The sequence below is a fragment of the Amblyomma mixtum genome, chromosome 8 (genome assembly GCF_055824585.1).
Source record: "Amblyomma mixtum isolate Tamu chromosome 8, ASM5582458v1, whole genome shotgun sequence".
NCBI lineage: Eukaryota > Metazoa > Arthropoda > Arachnida > Ixodida > Ixodidae > Amblyomma > Amblyomma mixtum.
In genome coordinates, this window is record NC_143019.1 from 29,711,797 (window position 1) to 29,734,299 (window position 22,503).

The following is a 22,503-nucleotide window of genomic DNA, read 5'->3' on the forward strand; positions in this document are numbered from 1 at the left end:
CACCTGGGGTTCTTTAACGTGCACTGACTTCACACAGCACACGTGCCTCTAGAATTTCGCCTCCATCGAAATTCATCCGCCGCGGCCGGGATCGAACCCGCGTCTTTCGGGTCAGAAATTATTCTTACAGGCAACCATGTTAGTGGCAATAACAGGACCTGCCAACCGCTTGCTCTGTGCTAGTTGAAGAGAAAATGGGGGCCACGTCCAAGCTTATACGGCAACACCAGGGGTTTTTTGCAGGTTTAATGTTCTCTGAGAAAAACGTTTCCTCTAGATTTCCAACTGTCCTGATAATTTCCATCTAGTTAGGCAACCATGTGACACTCAATACCTGTGCAAATTGATTTTAAAGTCTGCCATTTTCGTGGTCTCAGTACCAGGATTTCTCCAGGCAACACTACATTTGCAACATCATAAATATTAGCTGCTTATTGATATTCATTCCCTCCTTGGTGAAAAAAAAAATTTTCAAGCTTATATATTAGACCCTTGTAATAACTTTATGAGCACAGTGTTTGTTTTCAGTAGCTCTTTCAGCTATTTGACATGCAAACAAGCACTTTTCAAACAATGTGACACCATCACAATGTCAACCAGAGCCCCACCCTATTCAAATTACTCAGCTTGTTTCAAACAGCTCTTTTATAATACCCTGAGGTTTTGAAAAAGTTCCACACTTTATTATGTTGCACCAGAGAAAGAGGTTCCAAAGGTCATGATGTGATCATCTACTCAGTGTTCAAAAACCCCCAGAGTTGCCCACTAACCGCTTAGCACATGCGAGTTTTGCCGATACTAATGTTCATGATGGAGTTTTTGTATTATGCAGAGCACTGCCTCCAGCTTTAGTTTCCAAACTATCACTGGCTTAAAAACGACTTCATTATTCTGCAACATGATTTGTTGCACCTTTCAAAACGCCTAGATGATCTCCATTGAAATCCTTGTACAATACTGCTCACATATAATCTCTATAAAAACCTCGATGCAAAGCAAAGTCCCAACGACGCAGGAAACTGATTTGAAAAAAAGGTGTAACCTTTATTTTATTATAAAAATGGCTAAACACTAGCAGTCTGCTGATGCAATAACAAGCAAAAGCTTTGTTGTTAGGTGTATAGAGTGAACAAATATATTTAGCTAACAAGCAAAATGAACTAAAGTGTCCTAAATTCACAACCCTTACACGCTGCATGCTGCATCTGAAGCCTGAGTAAACAAAACATCACTTTTTTTTACCTTGCTTTGGCTCAGCTGCAACTAAAGTGGTGTGACCAGTAAGCACTCTTTAATCAGCATAAAACAATGCATTAGGAAAAAGCCTAGCTGTACACTACTAAATGCACTCATTTCTCTCCTCTTTCATTTGGAGTTGTAAATTTTTGGGTTTAAAGGGGCTCTGAAAGGGGCTCTAACGAAGTTGCTGTACACCTTGGATGTTAAAGCCCGCCGCTTCATGAATATTGTTGAGCAAGAATTCTTTTAATGCGCATTGTAGAAGCCGAGTTATATGCAGTCAGAATTTTAATTTCAACATCTTCGCGCCTTTCCCTCTCCTCTCGCCACTTTTTGCACGCTGGAAGGTCGGCGCTCCTCTGCTGGCTCCACCTCCGGGGGCGGAGCTTCCTGACTCGCCGGAGCTATGCAGCTTATTGGCCGCGGTCATGGTAGCTGCCTGTTGGCTGAATCTAACCAATAGCCGCCTCTCAACTTGTATACCCAGGCGCGAGTGACGGAGGAGGGTGCGAGCTTGAAAAAGTTGCTGGGAAGGGCTTGCCAACTTTCACGCCTGATAGTGGGTTCTCTGCTGCGTGTAGAAGTGTAGTATTTGGCTCAGGTGTTCGTGAGAACCCAACGCAGTGATTAAGCGAGTTGATGTGCTCTCTTCGGAAGGTATTTCAGAGCCCCTTTAACATCCCAAAACTACACATGGGTTATGAGGGACGCCGTAGTAGAGGGCTCCGGATTATCATAAAAACCCGTGTATAATACAAACTTGCGTAAAATACAAAGTGTAATTTGGGGATCAAAACGGAAAAAAAGCTTTCATCCATGTACATAATGCGAGTAAGGAAGGGAAGTCACTTGAAGGCGTTCCGGAAGTCACGAAAGCCGAACGCCCTCCGACTATTTGTGTACACCTATGCGCTGGATATGAAGCACGTAGCGCGAACGGCAGGTACAGTGGCACCATGTTCAAGCCTACTCGTATTTTGTGCCAGGAGCACGCGCAGACCGCAGCTGCAGCATACGCGCTAACATGCATGCTTCGGAAGTGTCAGTAGTGGGAGCTTTAGTCATTGTTGTCGTCATGTGTGCCGTCTTCTGAAAGGCTCCTGTCAGAAATATCTTTCCATAAAAACACATCTCCGGTCCCGTAGATGGTGTTAATATCCCACAATTCTTGAGATAACAACTGGTGAGCTCCTTGGGAATGCTGGCCCAAGAATCCATGATCTAAATGCACAGCGTGGCTGGAAAGGCCCATGTCCGGCGGCAGTAACTGCAGGTTCTCCCTGCCTCATCCAGACCATGCAGCAGCGCTTGATGCGGTGTCAATGCTTTCAGCAACTACGATTACTCTCCTTTTAAAGGCAGCCAAGTGCTGCTGTCACAGTCCCCATACTATGCGAGGTGCGATCGTTCTGGCCGTCGTGAGGTCAGGCCAGCGTAGTGAAATGGCGTTGAAATCGAAACTACCGACCCACGCCGCCGCTAGATAGCGCCTCCTCTTGCTGGACGCGTGATGGTGATCGCGCTCGAAAATAACGAAACCGTAACTGCGGATTTAGACCGAAAATTGTTCGGATCTGCATATTATATGAGGTGGAAATTTGACATGCTAAAATCTGGGAAAGAACCTTGTATTATATGCGGGTTTTTACGGTAATAGAGACAACCTGGGGGTCTTTAACGTGCACTGACATTGCACAGCACACTGGCATCTTTTGCGTTTCGCCTCCACAAAAATGCAGTCACCACAGCCAGGATTGAACTCGGATTCTCCGGCTCAGTAGCTGAGCATAGTAACCACTGAGTCGCCGCGGAGGGGCCTCTTTATGTTAGACTCAGAGGATGACTGAATCCGAGGCAATTCTGCAAATGTTTAGCTGTTCTATGTTAAACATGACAGCTATCAGCTCTTTCTGCTGTGTAAGATCCTACGACAAGAAAAAACTTTGGACAGCGCCAACAGTGCAGCAAACACTAGGACTTCTTTTTCTTCATCTCCCAGTCCATGATGTCAATTGAGACGTGACAACCGCAGTACATCACCAGAAGTGTTGGCACCAAAGGCACAGGGTACCCTGAAATTAAAAACATTCAGAGAACCTCATAACTAGGAACCAACAATGCACACATAGTACAAGCACTGTCAAATGTCAGTAACACTAGCATGTCAGGCCTCGATGCAGTGCCCGGCAAAAGTTTAGACCACGGTGTAAGAGCATATTCACGTGTTACACTGATTGCGCACCATGGCAAAGAGCGTGCAGAGATAATGTTCGCGCTCTAGTACATGCACCGACCACAGCGGTACGGAGGCGCTGCAGCATGTGGGCCAACCAGTTACAGAATGGTGGATGCAGCTAAGCGGCGTGCTTGGCTTTTTGGTGGCGATTCAAGCTGTGTTTGTCTATGCTTTGTGCTGCCAGAGTGCATCTCAGTGCATGAACGTTAGGTACTTTGCATCTATGCTGCGGGGGGCACCATGCACAAACCAAGTTCTGCTGAAGCTAGGCTTTTGTGTTGAGGTCTGGCACCTCCCACGGTGATCACAGTGCAAGCTCCCGTTCTGGTATGTTCCAAGCTCGTGGATGGTTGTTGCAGGCTATGTGCCTGGTGGCTGCGATGCGTTAGTTGTTGTTGCGGCACACCTGCAAAGGTCAGCTGGGTCCAAAAGCCAACTCTCTGTGATTATGGGCAACGCGTGCCTTCTACCTAGCAGACTTGTGTTGATTGAATGCCGCTTTTTAAAGCTCCTTCAGTGCATGCTCATCTGGACCTGTCTGGTTTCGTTTCAAGGGGTTTAACGTCCCAAAGTGACTCAGGCTATGAGGGACCTGTAGGGGAGGGCTGCGGATAATATCAACCACTTGGAGTTGTTTAACTCGCACTGATATCGCACAGTACGCAGGCCTCTAGCATTTCGCCTCCCTCAAAATGCGACCGCCATGGCCAGGATATAATCCACGTCTTTCAGGTCAGCAGCCGAACTCCATAACCACTGAGCCACGCAGTGGCTTTGCCTGGACCTATGTTGCAGGCTAATCCCCAGAGCAGATACGGTATTGCAACCAAGAGGCCATATCTGCTCTGTAGTTATCAATTCGGCATTGAGTGGATGCATGTTTCTGAGAAGTCGATGTAGTCATTGTCTAAGGAGACGGACGTAGTGAATGCCAGAACTGCTGCTCCGGTCTGGCCTCCTGGCTACCCGAATATTGCCCAGCAAGCTGCGGCTAAAAGGTTCTGTGCCTAATCTTGTGAACCCATGAAATCCCATCTTCCAGCAAGACTGTTTGTTGTACTAAATTTGTTTGTTGCACAAAATCACTATTCAGGCCATAGTGGACTAATAAATGAGAATTGTGCAGTGTACCGTCCAGAAGCGACGCATGGGATATAAGAACAAAGCCGTGGTGGAGCGCTTCGAATTAATTCAGATCACATGGGACCCTTTGATGTGTGCTGATATCGCAAAGCACATGGGTGCCTTTTAAGTTACAACTCCATCCAAAAGTGGTCGCCAGAGCCGGGTTTGAACCCATGTTTTGTGGAACGACAGTCGAGCACTCTGACTGCTGAGCTACACCGGGTTCTAAAGTACTGATGTCACGATGCCAGTAATCAAAACAATTGGTGCTACTAACGACAGTCTGGACCCTCCCTAGTCTATGTACATCGCTATTCACTTAACGAAGAACCTCCTACATAGGCACGCTAGATGTGAGATGGCATGGTGGTACAGCAAATAATTTCGGTCAGCAATCTCATGGCTTCCAGCAGTTTGCACCCGCTATGGAATTCGGTGCCACAAAACAATGTGGTACGAAAGGCAGAAAACATGCTAGCAACTTTTACAACAAATATGCCGGTGCACAATTTGCATGACTTTCGAATGATCGATCGGTGCAGCATCGGTGGCAGGACATTATTAAAGGCAACGTAGTCACTTTAGCAGGTACAGCCTCAAGTATTTTATCTTTTCCTGTGCATGCCGGTCTAGCTTTCCTTGAGATCGTAAACAACTCAGCGATGTTGGCACTGGCGTAAAAGATGAGCTCGGTGGGAAGGGTGCCAGGGTCATTTTTGTAAAGCATTTTCGTATCACTTAGCTAAAAGTGCACTGCACTTAGCCAATAAAATGCTGCAAACATCGTGACTAAAGCATCACAGTGATGGTGTCCTTCCTCTCTCGTCGCTTGCGCGTGTAGCGGCGGATTTTCATACCAAGCATGAGAGTGCAGGGACAATTCCCAGCTTCAGAGGCACTATTTGTGATGCAAGCGAAATGCACAAGCACCCTCGAGATTTCTGTGCACATCAAAGCAACAGGTCGCCGAAGTTGACCATCTTCTCTGCGAGACGCACTTGATATTGCCACAGTGTCGACTGATTACACTGCTCGAGCAATGTTTGAATGCAAGAGTATAGGCTCTTAAGCCCCAATGTGTGAGCGCACATGTTGAGGCTGACCATTTATCTCTAAGAGGCAAAATAGTTAACCATGCTCTCGGTAGTGATGCAGATAGATGAAAAGGCCTTTCAATGAACGTATTTCGACAATGAGCTTTGAAGGACCACAGGGCCCATTCATGCACTTTCAGCAAGTAGTATGTCAAATTACTAGGTGTCGAAATCAGTTTCAATTCTCCTGTGCATTGCTGCACTTGAACAAGCACACAAACACACCGCGCCACTGAACAATCCTTCAACATCTGCAGTACGGTCGCAGCAGCTCAGCGACTTAACAGGCCTACATCGTGTGGCGCCATCTGTCAGTGTCCAAAAGAAGCATGAGGAGCAGCAAACAAGGTCTGGTCACGCCGTCGAATGGAGTGCCAACACCTGAATACATATATTCTTACACCGTGATTTAGACTAACTACCGCAATAACTGCCCTTATATGCACTGGCGCCAAGCCCGCGTACGTTTCACAGTTGTCGAGAACAACACAGGAGGCAAATGAAAATTCTCAAAATGCGCAAAAGCTACGCAGAGTCTTCAGTACTCATTATCAATCTCAATCACTGTTGGCTTCCTCCACTTCACATGCCAGAAGAAAGCAGCCAATATGTTTACGGTGCACAGAAGGACAACAGAACCAAAACATTGCATACCACAGTACTGCAACAACCACAGTACTTGGCACAGTACTAATGTGCCATGGTTACATTCAAGAAACAGAAGTGTTTATTTCTTACCAAATATTACTCTCCGAAGAAAGATAAGTCCAACATCCACGTTGCTAAGGAAGAACATGCACGAGAACATGGAGAAGAGGAAGTGTGGTGCCGAGACAGTAGCCCTGAGGAACTGCACTCGCACTCCGGTGAAGTAAGTTTTCTGCAAGAACGAATACCACAGTTATTAGCAAGGCACATGGCTTGAATCGTAGAACAAGGCTTACACTTCTATGATTAAACCTATAAAACAATCAGGTCAGTTAAAATATGACAGTCCTTTAAACTTGATTCTAGTGTGGTGCATTAAAAGTTGGATTCCTGCAACAGTCACAGTGCTCATGACAATGATAAATTTAGAAAGAAGTGGCACTGAAAAAAAAGAATGCCCAGAACTGTCACACCATATATTTCCTGCCCTGAAGTCACAATGTGAAAATACCATTATATAGCCACAAGGGAACGCTAACGTGTTTCACTCTTAAGGCGGAAATTAAGGATCTCTCAAGGTGTCTTTTCATACCCTTGCTGCTTCGAGTTACAAGACACTGATGCTGTGAGCGGCACAGGAAGAACCAGTTTTATTCCGCTGCGCTTTCTTTTATATTCCGCTGCGCTTTCTTTTATATTCCGTGGGTCTGGCCAATGTGGCCAGATGACACGGTGTAACACACTCCATATCAACACACTTGCATCCACTTCAATATTGATTCCAGAGATGAAAGTGCAAAGAATCACACATCTTAGCAGAGAACACTTAATTTCATTATCCGAGAGCATTGCAAAGTGCTCTGAACTTTGGTGTGCTTTTCCAAAAACCAGCAGTCAAAGACGTCTACTTTTAACATTTTGTATGTTTTCGTGCGAGCTTCCCTTATCCCTGAAAACAAATCCTTGTCTTTTTACTCCTCTGCATGATCAGCAAGCTTATACTTCAACACTGTATCCTTATCCTGATGCTGGAAACCATGATAAGGGTGCGCGATGCCGATTGCATGTTGGCAAATGTGCTGCACCAAAAACTAATATAAATCTCACCCGCCAGGCAGTAATAAGATAGCTTTAGTACAAAGCAGCACCCATTTTAGTTTCCGCATTTAAAGCTGTTACAGCAGAGTGATGTACGCCTTGCCGAAGAAAGTTTTAGTAGACCATGATTGCTGCTCGATCCAAGGAATTCAAAACACTGTGGCGCCATCTAGTTACAAAAGCTAAAAGCGCATGGTCAACGATGAGAAGGGAGAACTGCTTTTCATTAGAGGGTGCACTGGAGAGAGTGTAAGCTATAGTAAAACATGATGAACACTCTTGAAAGAAAAGAACACTGTGCCCCTAAAACAAATAAGCGATGTTTCACCAAGATATGGCCATGTGAGGGGCTATGCAGACAACGGTAGGTTTCACCACAAGATGGCTTTCTATACAATTTTCAATGCCAATTTAGATTACAAATACTCGTTTCTTTGAAATTGCAGTGCTCAATTCTTACAATATGAAGCACGGTATTTTAATTTCCACCATAACTTCATGATGCACTTCAGTGAGTGGTCGGTCTCTTTTAAGGGCAACTGCATCACTTCATGAGAATTACGCAATATTCTAGGATTCAAATTTATAGAGCCTGTAGGTAAAGCATGTCAAGTGTTTTTGCGTTAGTGTTTAAAATAGTGATGCAATCAACAATTAAATTTTAGGATTTTAGGGTTCTCCTCAAGGCACTGGAGGAGTGCGGGGAAGCTCGGTGTGACGTCGCGGAAGGTAAAATTTCAAATTATCACTGTCGTCAATTACACCCTGCCATGTCTCGCTGGATGCTGCCAAACAACGCTCAATGGGCTTTGCCTTTAGTGGCGTCCGTTTTTTTTCTTTAAAGCAAGCGTTGTTGTTGTTGTTGCGACTGAGAGAAGGATGAAAAGGAAAGTGCACGGGCCTGCCGACTGGCTCTAGCCGAGCCACCACCGCTGCCACGTGCAGATAGAGGAGAGTTGAAACACCAGAGGAAAGAGAAAAACAGAAGAAAAGACGCGCGTCGCAGCAACAACCGCATCCGCCAAAGCGGATGATAACTGGAAAAACAAATAAGCGGCCTCAGCCGAAAACGTCACCACCTATTAAAGCAAGCGTTCATGTGTGGAAAATATACCGGTACCTTCGATGATGTCATCGTGCACCCCCACTTGGCACAGTGCACTGCGGAGAAGCTTGAAGACCGTTGAAATTTTAATTGGCAATTGCATCACCATTTCAAACGCTAGCAAAAATGCACTTCGCATGCTTTACCTGCAAGTTTCACACATTCAACCTCTTTAAGCTCGTTGATTTCTAAAACCTATGCAGTTGCCCTTTAAGCGAGCTTCTTCGAAACAGCAATTACTAGAGTAAGATCGGAACAGAAAAGAGTGAACCTCGATGCTCTGCCAGGTCTCCTGCTTCCTAACGAGGTCCGTCAGAAGCTCGGTTGAGATTCCAAGAAAGTTGAGCGAGCACCACACCACCACCGCCCTGTCCATGCCGTGCCAGGAACAGACAAAGGCAAAGCTGGCGGCCGCTCCCATCAGTCGGTGCTTCAGCGACCACCCACCATGGGCTGCTATGGGCCGGTATATGTACCTGCAGGGTGTGCGTTCAATTTGATTTAATTATATATAGTTGAACCGAATTCAAGCAAAATGTGTAGTCATCATTACAGTGACTACATTCATCATCACCATCATCATCATCAGTTTGACTACGCCCACTGCAGGAGAGCAAAGGCCTCTGACATGTCTCTCCAATTAACCCTGTCCTTCGCCAGCTGTGGCCACCGTATCCCCGCAAGCTTCTTAATCTCATCCGCCCGCCTAACTTTCTGCCGCCCCCTGCTATGCTTGCTTTCTCTTGGAATCCACTCCGTTACCCTTAACGACCAGTGGTTATCTTGCCTTCACATTACATGCCCTGCCCAAGCCCACTTCTTCCTCTTGGTTTCGACTAGGATGTCACTAACCCGCGTTTGGTTTGGTTTATTATTGCTTATATTCTAGTGTTGGCCCAGGCCAAGAGAGGAATTGCAGTTTTGCAAGCAAACATAACTTTGATACCATTTGGACGTGTGATGCAATAAAAAGTGAAGAAAACAAGTGAAATCTTTCTATATTGGCAATATTTGGCATGCAAATCAAAGCATGCAATACACAACAAACTGCTGTACAAATAAATTCAATGGCACACACCGATCTTTGGAAAAATACAAATATTATCGATCTCAGTCCAAAATACTGTCATGCGTGGACAAGGTCAGCCATACAGCGAAGACTGCAGAGTAACGGTGGGCTTTGGGAAGTGAACGTCTCGGGGTGCAAGCTGAGGAGCGTTTCACTTTATGCTTGAGATCAGCGCAGAACTAAGACAAAGAATGCACCGTGTGAATATGTTACATTTTTGTAAAAAAGCTGCACACAGGCAAGGCGATAAAACCTGTATGATGCTATATTCAAAACTGGTTGCATTAGTCAGATTTATATAAAAAAAACAACACAGGAGCAGGATACATATAAGACTTGTAACAATGGCACATAATGCGGCTAGCATACAAAATATCTTTACGTCTTCCAAGATTCTACATTTCTGAACATTCTTTTGTTTTGTTTTTATTCACGAATGTTTTTTCTCTGATGCAGTGTCATGTGTTGGTTGCGCTCATTGTTCATCTATTTATTGTGTGACAGCAATAGAGAATATCAGTCGTGAGTCAGCGCGGTGCCTTTTCCTGATGGCGTCACAATGTAATGAAAACTTTTGGTACTTCACTTTAAACTAACATCAATAATCGTTAAAGAATTATAGATCAGAGTGTACTAGAATGCGAAATAATGCTGTTCTGCACGCAACTAACCACAGTATGAATATTCATCCTCTGGTGAATAAAAACAAAACAAAAAGAGTTCAAAAATGTAGCAAAAACCACCACTATGTTGTCTAAGCTGCTGAGGTTTAGTTCTTTTCATGTGAGCACAACAGGAGGTTATTCCAACAATGCAGCTCCAAAACTTGCTTTTAACCTCAAAAGCAAATCATGAAAGAGCACAAAGCTTAGGATAAAACCTTGGTGTAGTTCAAGCAGTAAACAAGGGGCACTTGACAAATGCCAAGACTTCTTTGCCAAACTGCCATACGTGACTGCAGCAAGTTCATGATTTTCTGTGATGCTTTCATTTTCTTCGATCAAGAGCCACTCAACAGTGGGTTTTACTCTGTGATTCAAAAGTGGCACCATGATAGCTGCAATCAGCACTGTGATACGCTGTGCAAGCTTTACCACTGAAGCGAACAGTGCTATACTCCGGGACAACTTTTCCTGAAAATGGAGCGGAAGTTCGAGAGCAGAAACATGCCACCTCTTCTTATACGGTGGAATATATAGTCCTCGCTTCCAGGTAGGTATTATTAAAGCATAGCATATGGCCGATATTGATTACGCACTTAAAGGTGCATTGAAGAGGAATCTGAGCTCTTATTTTTTACTGCGGGAACTCGATCTACACGTTCTTCAATCCGATCTTCAATACTCCACCCACTGCAGGTCAGCTAACAAGACTGTGGAATGCACTCCTGCAGTCTCCCAAGGTGAATGACCTGTCTGAATGCCTCCGACCGATCGCTCCAGTTCCTTGCTAGTGCCTGTGTATAATGTTCTTTTTCCTTCCCATCTTTTCTCTCTATCGGACTTACTTTTAGTACCTATCCTAAATGCGGGGTAGCAAACCAGATCCTATTTTAAGTAACTTCTCTGCCTTTTTATTTCTTTATTCTTTGACACCCACTCTGCAGGCAGCTGAGTCAAATATTTGAGTGCTATGCCACTGACTGCAAACCTGGCCCCTTTATTTTCTTTCATGGTTTCCATTCTTGGAACAGCACGACAGAAGCAGCTACACTGTAGCTCTCATTCTGAACCTGTGGAGTTAAATCTGTCACATATCATCTCTCCATGGTCAAATCTACTGTCTGTATTTAGGCTGGCACGCCATACATAATTCCTGTATGCTCCGCTCAAACCTCTCATCTTTATGCTTGCTTACATGAGGGCTTTTTCGCACTGTCAAGCAGTATGATGCGTAGCTCTTCCTGAGCCATTTGTAAAACCGTCAATCTGCTATTTTCATCTGTACTCCTCAGCACACAGTTTAAGGATGACAGACTAGCGGCTGAACTCAGTTTCGACATGCGAGGTTAACTCACCGCCTTTGTTCATTAGCAGTTCCATTCAATAGCACCCCTCAAGTCATTGCCAACATCAATTGCTTATTTTTAACAGCCACCACCAAGGATGTCCCATCAATATCTTTTCATATGGCAAATAAAGAAAGCTACGAGCAACTTTTTTTATAGACAAGACTCAGAGGCTCTCCAAACTGGCAGAATTGGGTGGCAGTAAAGCAGCATTTGTGCGGACACTATGCACTGCATAATTGTGCCAGTTATATAAAGGCCAGTTCCAGGAAGAGAATGCTTGCACTGGAGTTCTCAAGACATGAAGCAGAATTCAACTTTCCTCACAGCACGGCACTTTGTTCACAAGCAAGCATAAAAGGTTTGCTCTTACCTTTGTATCCAGAGATAGAGCCCTCGGTCAAAGTGCCTGAAAAAGAGTGCAGAAAAAACTGTAGGGTTTTGACGCAATCAAACTGAGTAGACATGCGAAAGCATGTGTTTAGCCTGGTTGGCTCATGGTTTTGCTTTGCTGGGTCCTCGGAACGTGTGGCGACTGTATTAGACTCAGGTTAAGCTCTGATCGAGGTGAAGCTGATCTGATCTGTTCTCGCCACAGATGGAAATGGACGAAGACAACGATGTGCAATGCACAGCACGAGAGTGTGCTGCAGTTACACATGAGGCATGATCACCTACAGTAATAATGTAGTGCTCTCGTGCAGAGGCCAGCAAAGCTGATCCGTTCATGCTGTCGCGGGTTCAAATCCCAGTTGCAGCATTATTTCTTTTATTCTTTATACATTTATTCAAGGTCAAGGCTTCAGTGATGGCCCAGCTTTTGTAGCTTTTGTCATGAAGTAGAGCTTTTGCTCTAAAGATCAGCTGAACAGGGTGCATTCACAGGAAAACGGGTGCACAAGGCTGAGGCTGGAACACCCAGGTTGTGTTCCAGCACCATCACTGTGCACTTTATTTCTTGTTTATGCGCCTTGTTCCGCTGGCTTTTTACCTCAATGTAGCATTTTAAAGACCCGTTTACTTGAAAAGCAGGAATCACAACCAGCTGAACGTGAGTGCAGGCACGCAGCTATATGTTTAAGTGCAACCATGCCACGAATTGACGAGCTAGCAAAAGTGAAGTAAAGGGGGTCTTTCGATGTGTTACTAGCGCATGTCAACAAACAGTGTTGATTTGATATTCGTGAATATACTGGCATATCTGTTGCAGTTTCGTAAACAATGTGCTGCGTGTGCAATCAATAAACAGTGTCCATTTCATGTTGCAAGTACGTGCATTCTTAGTCAAGATGCTGTTCATAAGCTAAACCCCCCTTCCCAATTTGAGGCCAGCCCACAAGGGGTCCCTGGGAACCCCTGAAATACCTCATTTTAAAGACAAAGAAAGATGCTCCTTTCACTCAGCATAGATCTTATATTTATAAATTAGAAAATAAAAAAAAAACGAAGTGCTGCCACCATCGGCTGATTTTACAGTAAGCTGTGTGCATCAACACAAATTTACTGGACGCGGATCCAAGAGGCTAGCCTACACCACCATGCACCTCAAAACAGGGATCACTGAGTCCATTTTGGTGTAGGCATCATGAGTTTCAATCAAGTCTGCAACAAATGTGTCTTCAGCTGATCAACGAGCATCATACTCAGAAAGAGACATAGCATCCAGTTTCACAAAGAACCAAACTCGGAAAGAGATCATCATCATCATCAGCCTGACTACACCCACTGCAGGGCAAAGGCCTCTCCCATGTCTCTCCAATTAGCCCTGTCCTTTGTCAGTTGCCGCCACCGTATTCCCGCAAACTTCTTAACCTCATCCTCCCACCTAACTTTCTACCGCCCCCTGCTACGCTTGCCTTCTCTTGGAATCCACTCCGTTACCCTTATCAAGGACCAGCGGTTATCCTGCCTTCGCATTACATGCCCTGCCCAAGCCCACTTCTTCCTCTTGATTTCAACTAGGATGTCATTAACCTGCATTTGTTCTCTCACCCACTCTGCTCGCTTCCCATCTCTTAACGTTACGCTTATCATTTCATTTGCATAGCTCGCTGCATTGTCCTCAACTTAAGCTAAACCCCCTTTGTCAGCCTCCACATTTCTGCAACATAGGTGAGTACCGGTAGGATACAGCTGTTGCATACTTTTCTCTTGAGGGATATTGGTAAACTGCCATTCATGATCTGAGAGAACCTGCCATATGCGCTCCTCCCTATTCTTATTCCTCTAGTTATTTCCCTCTCATGATCCAGATCAGCTGTTACTACCTGCCCCAAGTAGACATATTCTCTTACTACTTCCAGCACCTCGCCACCAATTGCGAACAGCTGTTCTCTTGCTAGACTGTTGAATAACTTTGGTTTGGATAGAGATAGTGCACATCAAAATGAATGCCCCCTGTTTAAGGAGAAAGGAGTGAATTGCCGTCAGTGTTGCCCTGAGGGAAAGACCCACCTCCAGAGGTAGGAGCAGAGGTGGATGCGGCTCACACACTTTGGTGGCGGAGGGAGATCGAGGCCCTCGAGGCCAGCCACTGAGGAACCGAGGCCGTAGAGTATTCGGTACTTGAGGAAGAACAGCACGGTCAGGCAGATCCCCAGACCCAGGAGGCTGGGGTCATCCAACTCATCCACAAGGTCCGGGTAGTACACCAGGGCAGAGCTGTGAAACAGTAAAACAAAAACAAAAAGTCATGGTGATGATATCTCAGTGTTTCGTGGCCACCTGATAATTTGAAAAGCTGTGGAGATGTTTTCTTCAGCATCGTAATTTACACTGTAAACTCCTAGCTGACTATTTGAAAGCTTAAGGCATTAAGGTACTTTGTTGGGCGAGTTAGTGACTAAACATTATGAGGGAACACGGTGCTAAAGGTATAGCCGTTTATGAAATGCCATTTTTCATGGCTGCACCTCACATGTTGGGCAAATGAGGAGACGCAGAAATGATCACTTTACATAGCATGCTTCGTCCCTAAATGCCACTGCCCTCGGCAGCAACCTGGCACTTCACTAGAAATGTTCAAAAGCGTGTTCACCACTTTTTGGTTGGCGTGTCATCCTCAGGCATTACTCCGCCTGTGCTACCGCGCTCACGGCAGCATCATGTGTCAGCAAACCTTCAGTCTCCCTGTTCATCAATCAGTTGGCGTATCTTAATTCCAGAGTGGTGAGCACTAGTTCTTTCGCTTTTGCTGATGCTTTTTCGGCTTCTGCGCATGCCTTTTCACATGTATTCACGCGTTCGCGCCATAAATGCATTCAGTTGCTAGTCAGCGCTCGTGTGTATCTGTTTTCTGCCGTCCCGTTCCTTTAGCGTTGTGTTCCTGCATTATGACGAAAGCTTAGGCAATCGAGAACACCCAAAAACTGAAAAAATCAATCACTTCACAATCACATCAGTTCAGAAACATAAAGGACGGATGAAGGCAAATGATTGATAAGAGAGCTACACTAAGAGAAAGTTGTAGTTAAGGATCCTAATTTCCCTGCGGTAGAAAATTTTAAATCCTATGAAAAATCTGCAACATTCTGCGGGAAGCCTTCCACGCGTTAACGCATGCAGCCATTCCTACAGCAGCAGCCGCCATGCCACTGTTCTTTTGAGCTTTTCAGCAAACAAATACATGGGAATGAGAGGGCTAGCTCATTATGACACAAATACGAAGAAAGCCAATGACCATCGAAAGCATGAAAAGCATAGCGAGTGATTTTTTTTAACGTGTAACGTTAATGTGAAGTTGGAACGGCAACACATCACATGATGTTGGGACCGCGAGAGCAGCAATCACCTGCTTTTGAAAGGAAAGTAACTGCAGCTACAGAAAACATCGGCACTGTGTCAAGAACCGTTACATGGACTGGATGAGGTAGGGAGTGCCACTGATGTGTATATTCTGCTTTTCATGTATCTATATATGTTGAAAACATGTATTAGTAAATATTAATTACATCTTTGTGATTCTATTACATCTGTATTTCTTGATTACGTATTACTTTGCACTAGACGAGCCTAGAAGCTATAGTTTTAACCATACAACTGTATTCAATAAGAGTATTTCATTGTATGTATTCTATAGTGGTATTTTTGTTCTCCTTTTGTTGTATCTTTCTTAAGTTTATTTCCATCACCTGATATGTCGAAGCCACTGCTATCTAACGGTTTTTCGGGCCCAGTCAAGCTGCAAAAGCAGCTTTTTGCCTGGAAATCCTCCCGGTTGTTCTGGAGAAAATAAATTCAATTCAATTCAACAGACTGTAGTTTGATCGCGGATGCTTGGGCCAGATATCAAGAGGAGCACACCATTTGCGCTTTGAAGTAATGCAGGGTATCGAACGGCCTGAACGCAATCAAGGAGGAGGTTCTAAAGAAAAATATCCCCAACAAAAGACTCCCGGAATGATGATCACTGAGGCCCTGACTCTGACAGCACTTCCTGGGTGCACATGTCACGGACCTGCACACATGGTGGAGCTGATAAGTGTATCAGATTAGATAAGTGATAAGATAAGTGATAAGCGTATCAGATAAGTGTATCAGTGTATCAGATCTGCAGCTGCCAGATACCTGCAATACCAGCTTATCGGCACTATCAGATAAGTGATATGATAAGATAAGTGATAAGTGTATCAGTGTATCCCTCACAAGTGTCCACCAAGTCAAACATCAAATGCAGTATAAATAAATACTTTTGGTGCGCTTTCCTCGTTCGCATTATACGTGGATGAAAGCTTTCTTTTTTTTCTGCTTTGGCTATTCGCAAATTACACCTCGTATTATGTTCGGGCCTGTATTATACGTGGGTTTTTATGGTAAATGAATCTCTCCGAGGGTCACTAGGAGTTTTGCGCTCACCTGTAAAACCAGTGCAGGAGGGTCTCGAGGAGAAAGAAGTACACAGTGCACAACCCAATCTCTATCGCAGGCCGAAGGACATCATGAGGTGACCAGGCTTCCTTCGGTTTTGAGACCTGGGAAGGGAATGGAATAAAGAGAGCATCACTGCATGGACTCCAAGAACACAGTTCTAAAACAAGCAGAAACAAGGAACACAGACTTGTAGAGGGGGCTGCGGGCTTTGTCAAGTTTTGTCAAGTTTTCGTGCAGCTTTTCTTTGCAGCCTCCTGCATCTCTTTTGGGGGGGAAATTAAATTATTTATATTATCTTTTTTGAGACACTTTTGTTAACAAACTTCCACCTAGCCTTCTCTATTCTGAGCCCTGATTCCTTGTGTTATGTTTGTGCACTTTTGCCATAAAGCAGTATCAGTGGCACTTGGCGAAAAATACCGGCGTTGTCAGTGTGAAGCTTCGATGAGTAAATCCTAAGCTCTGCAGCCACCTCTTTAGCTAGGAGGTTCCAGGAAAATTCTGTCACATGTGTGAAGCATCAGCTTAGAATAAAAGCATTCATTAGAGTTAAAGCACCAAAGCAATCACCAAGGTTAAATCCAACTTCTTTTACAGCTTTCTCGCATCAGGTTTCATTATCGTCCTGCCAATTCTTTTTTTTTTTCTGTTTCACGCCCGCAAAAGTGGCCCTCTCATTACATTCATGCGCTCTTCTTTTCTCCGAATTCTCCAAATACTTTTATCCACCTCAGTTTTTTCTACAAAGAACATTACATCCATGCTTGCATAATGCACTCATTACTGTTATGTCAAATTAGTGACAGAGTGAAAAATGAGAAAGTAATTCAGAAATATAGAAATGTCACTGCATAAGAAATTTATCAAGAAACATGAAGGAACAAACCACATGAAAAGCCATGAAGTCATTGTCACATTATGCTTTCTGCAAACAGGGTAGTCAGGTTAAAAACCTTGTCTGAGAAAACTGACATTTTCACAAAGATCTCAGCCAAGTTTTTGCTCCTTACGGTCACAAAAAAAATGAAAACAAAAGTTACTTCTGGGCTGTTTTCAGGGAAAATCTTTTGGGATATACTTAGACCTTATAGATAAAAAATCTGGTGTTTTCTAAAGTTTGATTTTTTTTCAAGATTTTCATGATTTGAAAGCCATGTCCCCCCCTTACAAGAGAACACTTTCTACTTCCAAGGTAAAGCTTATTGGCTAGGTCATGCACAGTTGACCACATGCAAGCACATAGTGTTTTAATGTTCATCAAGAGATGAACAAGAGAACACTTACAAGAGAACACTTTCTACTTCCAAGGTAAAGCTTATTGGCTAGGTCATGCACAGTTGACCACGTGCAAGCACATAGTGTTTTAATGTTCATCACCATCATCATCATCATCAGCCTGACTACGCCCACTGCACGGCAAATGCCTCTCCCATGTCTCTCCAGTTAACCCTGTCCTTTGCCAGTTGCGGCCACCGTATTCCCGCAAATTTCTTAATCTCATCCGCCCACCTAACTTTCTGCCGCCCCCTACTACATTTCCCTTCTCTTGGAATCCACTCTGTTACCCTTAAGGACCACCGGTTATCTTGCCTTCGCTTTACATGCCCTGCCCAAGCCCACTTCTTCCTCTTGATTTCGACTAGGATGTCATTATAACCCGCGTTTGTTCTCTCACCTACTCCGCCCGCTTCCGATCTCTTAACATTACACCTATCATTTTTCTTTCCACAGCTCACTGCCTTGTTCTTAACTTAAGCTGAACCCTCTGTGTTAGCCTCCACATTTCTGCCCCATAGGTGTGAGTACCGGTAAGATACAGCTGTTGTATACTTTTCTCTTGAGGGATATTGGTAAACTGCCATTCATGATCTGAGAGAACCTGCCACTCGGTATAATGGACCAGAATCGGGACGTACCTGTGCAGCAAAGTCCGAGTAGTTCTGCAGGGGCCCCGTAAACATTGCCGGCAAGTAGAGGACGTAGGCAAGTGTCATGTCGACTTTAGGTGACCTTTCAGAGGCAGGCGCTCTTATGGAGTCAACCGCAAAGCTCACACACCGAGCTGCTGTCCATGAAAGGCCAACTTGTGTGAGGAAAGTCTCCACGCTTCCATGGTACAAATAAACGGGCTACACCGGAAAAGAAAGGGGAAAAAAATTAAAAGAAAATGACTCATGGTCAGCACTGTCATTTTTTGACATGCCTGGCATCAGTGTTATGTTGCCACAAGACAAAGCAGCATTATGAAGACTGGTTTAAGGCAGGATGCAGCTTTCAGTATCAACTTTCTCATATTTAGATGAATTTTGATGAAACTTTCTTTGCACGTTAGTAATGCTTTCAAACTAAAAAGTACAAAATTTCAGCATTACATCTGGAGAACTTCTGTTTCTACAAATGTTTTTCTCTTCTACACCTGGTGGAAAGGCTGCATACTTGACAAAATGGGGCAGAAGAGTGGTTCAGCATTCACTGCATATCTGCATACATGCTACATGTGAAGAAAATCTTAGATTTTTTTTTTTCTGCAACACAAATTTTTTGTTCTCATTTTTTACGAGACAGTTGACACAGACATGTTTAAAATGCAGACAAGATGGGACATCCAAAAATCTGAAATCCATGTAAATCAAAAACGAAGATTGTCACCACATACAGTAGAGTTCTTTGAGTGTAACGAAACAAAAGGGGACAAAATTGACAAAGAATCATGATGAAATCTGTTCCGCAAGGTCAGCATCTAGTCAGAAAACTGGAGCCGAGACAACTGTCGATTGCTTCGGTGTTTAGTTGATATACAGTGCCATGGTGGTTCACAAACAATTTTTTCTGAGCACTTTCCAGCAGATTTCAGCAAAGAAACTTCGAAACTTCAGGGCAGCATAAGAAGCTAGGCACACAACAGGTACAATGGCTAAAAAAAAAAAAGATTTTTTTTTAACTACGAAGCTTGTGAGAAAGCTGTATAGCTTTTCCTTTGTAGCCATATGGCTGCGGTCGGATGGATGTCAATGAGTATTTACTCCCTTATTATAAAGACAGGCATGTGGAGTTCCCTCTAAAAGACAGTGGTGTTCCACAAGGAAAGAAAGATTGCAAAACCATCAGTTATGCTTTTCATAAGAAGAGTGCTATGCTACTGAGTCACCTTCATTATTTGACTGGGCTGAAATTAGGCTGGCATACACCAATAAACACTTAATCGATACAATGAAACCATAATCGTCAAGACATGGCAATGAAATAATAAACCTTCACCTCTCTACTGTCACATCTAGTCACATCACTCTATTGTCGCACCTTTACTATTTCTACAGTATTCGCCCTTCTGGAGACATCATTTTGCCAAAGCCTGGGTTTCCATGAGGGCTTCATAACCAGAGAAAAAGAAAAAACATGACAGCATCTCACAAAGCGTAAAAGGTGCCACATACCTTCAGGAATGTGAGCACCGGAAAGGCGGAATGAATGATGACGGCGAGACCAAGAAAGTAGCATGCTGCGATGCTCCTGTACCTCGCCGAGATGAAAAAGGCAATATACAAGGTGTAGAAAGAGGCAGTTATCAACCAGCCGACATTGCAGAGCATAAAGAATGTGCTGTATGCGGCGTAGAACGTGGGCAACCACTGCGTTGAAAGGAGAAAAGTGAAATAAAACAATCAGAGGCAAGCGCATATGCACGAAAGGGAGCAATGTTTACTTGAAAGCTGTTTTCACTATACAGCCACTGATGATGAAGGTCGCATCTAACACTGCTTACATGCACCACCGTCAAGTTGTAAAAACTGAAAATTTGTGAAAAATACACTGGTTAAAGTAGAATGTTGAAACACCGTCAGGCGTTTCGATCAACTAATGGCCCGAGACGACAGTTAGTTTAAAACAAAAATGTGTTTCGGTACTTTCTGAAAATCTTCCACCCACTAACAATCGCAATACAACCTAGCCACCCCTCTAACATAAAGTATTCTCACAGTGAGGGGAAGCCGCCACGGTGGCTCAGTAGTTATGGTGCACAGCTGCTGACCCGAAAGACGTGGGTATGATCCCAGTCGTGGCAGTCGCATTTCAACGGAGGCAAAATTCTAGGGGCCCGTGTACTGTGCGATGTCAGTGCACGTAAAAGAACCCCAGGTGGTCTGAAATTATCTGGAGCTCTCCACTACGGAGTCCTTCATAGCTTCAGTTGCTTTGGGACATTAAACCCCATAAACTCATAAGCCAATAAGCCCGAGCCTTACAGTGGTATGACAACTGCATCAAATAGAAATGAAAATGAATGTTCCTCTTTGTTTCCAATTAGTACTGTTGCTTTCCTCATAATTAATGTGCAAAAATAGCTCAGCTTTCAGCCTTATTGCAAGTACAATGAGCATCTTGACTCCATAGTGCTGCTTGAAGAGGTTCCTTCAACAACTGTTTTTGAATATGCGAAAAGTAAATATTTCTTTTGCAGACCCGGTACACTTACACTGTGATATTTCCCAAAAAGGCAGTGGCTGACGAGAGGTTGTACCAACACCCAAAACCAAAACTTGCGAATCGCAGTGCAGTACCGGTACCACTCTTCGTCGGCAGTGTCCTGCACGGTCGGGACAAACGAAAATAGTAAAGTAGTTAGCAGACCAGAAACCAAAACTAACGAAGAGAAAAACTCGGATCTTAACCTTGTCGCGCGGAATGCCAAAGGAGCCGTCAACAAACTCGTCGGGGGCAACCCGGGGCAAAGTGGAATCTACGGGACAAGAAATCAAGAAACTACCAGGGCCATTTGCAAAAAAAAAGAGGCTTTGAATGTCCCGCGCTTGGGCTCAGAAAAATGAGAAGCGCACAGATATGCCATCTACTCTAGTCGTAAGCATGACGGAAAACTTACTGGTTTCACTTGTAACGAAGCAGCCAAGCACATAGATCAAACCGGATGTCCAGACCGACCAATGAACAACTTTCAGCAAAATTTGCCATTTGTGCAGGATCGCTGCTAGTCTGCGAAAACAAAGGTCGGAACTTCGGTTGGAAGCATCCAGTGCACCGAAACTTTCGTTTAAACGTCAGTTATACGCAGAAATATAGATATCTCTCAGAAGCTAAACACAGAAGGCAGACTTACTTATTTGGAACGTCTTCAGATGATGGTGTTTCATCCAAGTCCGGGGCATCAGAAGATCCCGTCATGATAACTTTCAACGCAGCCGGCGTCCAATGTTTTGTTTAGGCCTCACGAAGTAGCATCGGACTGAGCTGGTTTCGCTTGTAAGGAGAGCAATCGAAAGACGTTAAACGATGGAAGACGTGGCGTCTACTTCTCTGGTACATCCGAATCGATTCTGCGTTGATGTCATGTAGAATAAAGGCAGTGTTCAGCAACAGGTGGGGATGACACGAACTCTTGCGCCGCTGTCATTGGGAACAGGTCCCAGCGTGGGTGCCGTTGAAAACAAAAGTAACAACACTGTAAAGATCGGAATACGTGAATCACGCGCCACTCATTAGCTAGGCAGCATTTACGAGCCTGTCTTACTCATAAAGCCATTTAAACAATTTCAGAACGCACAGCAAATTTTCGATCCTATGGGATCCTCGCAGGTGTTACAGGCGTGCAGGGGCAGAAGCATAACAAAGCAGACGACCCTAGTTCCGCACAAAATAATTGAACGTCAAAAGTTCATATATATAAGTTCATATATATAAAAATTCACAAATATAAATAATAAAAATAATGTTTTAATAAATTTAATTTAGTTTTTTTGTTAAACTTAAAAAATAAAGTATTTTTGTTGCCTTATTACTTGAGGGCGCGTGATTTGAATTCACAAATGCGTGATCTAGTTACAGCTCCTTCTCTCGAGCGGTGGGAGACCGTGCTGGCTAGCTCTGACCCCAGAACGCAAGTTTTGGCGGTGGAGTGGGCTGACAAAGTCGTCGAGGGCTATGTACTCTCGACCACTTAACGCGACCTCTTGCCAAGCCCTTCCCGGCGAATACAATGTTTTACAATTAATTCGGACC

The 22,503-nt window shown here is 44.2% G+C and overlaps 1 protein-coding gene across 3 annotated transcripts; it reads right to left on the reverse strand.

The window, feature by feature from the left end:
- Positions 1-323: 323 nt before the first annotated feature.
- LOC149331870 (protein-cysteine N-palmitoyltransferase HHAT-like) lies at positions 324-22,128 on the reverse strand. Of its 3 annotated transcripts, none has more exons than XM_089556909.1 (12): positions 21,605-22,128; positions 21,371-21,501; positions 21,162-21,229; positions 20,966-21,076; positions 19,926-20,120; positions 18,408-18,620; positions 16,477-16,592; positions 14,077-14,283; positions 11,996-12,031; positions 8,817-9,021; positions 6,433-6,574; positions 324-3,311 (listed from the first exon to the last, which is right to left on the reverse strand). In XM_089556909.1, the coding sequence occupies exons 1-12, from the start codon at positions 21,667-21,669 to the stop codon at positions 3,211-3,213; spliced, it is 1,590 nt and encodes a 529-aa protein (XP_089413035.1). In that variant the 5' UTR covers positions 21,670-22,128; the 3' UTR covers positions 324-3,210. The 3 variants fall into 3 exon arrangements, with proteins under 3 accessions (XP_089413035.1, XP_089413037.1, XP_089413036.1); XM_089556910.1 differs by having other exon boundaries at positions 325-3,311; positions 21,371-21,480; XM_089556911.1 differs by lacking the exon at positions 21,162-21,229 and having other exon boundaries at positions 21,371-21,480.
- Between the last annotated feature and the right edge of the window lie 375 nt (positions 22,129-22,503).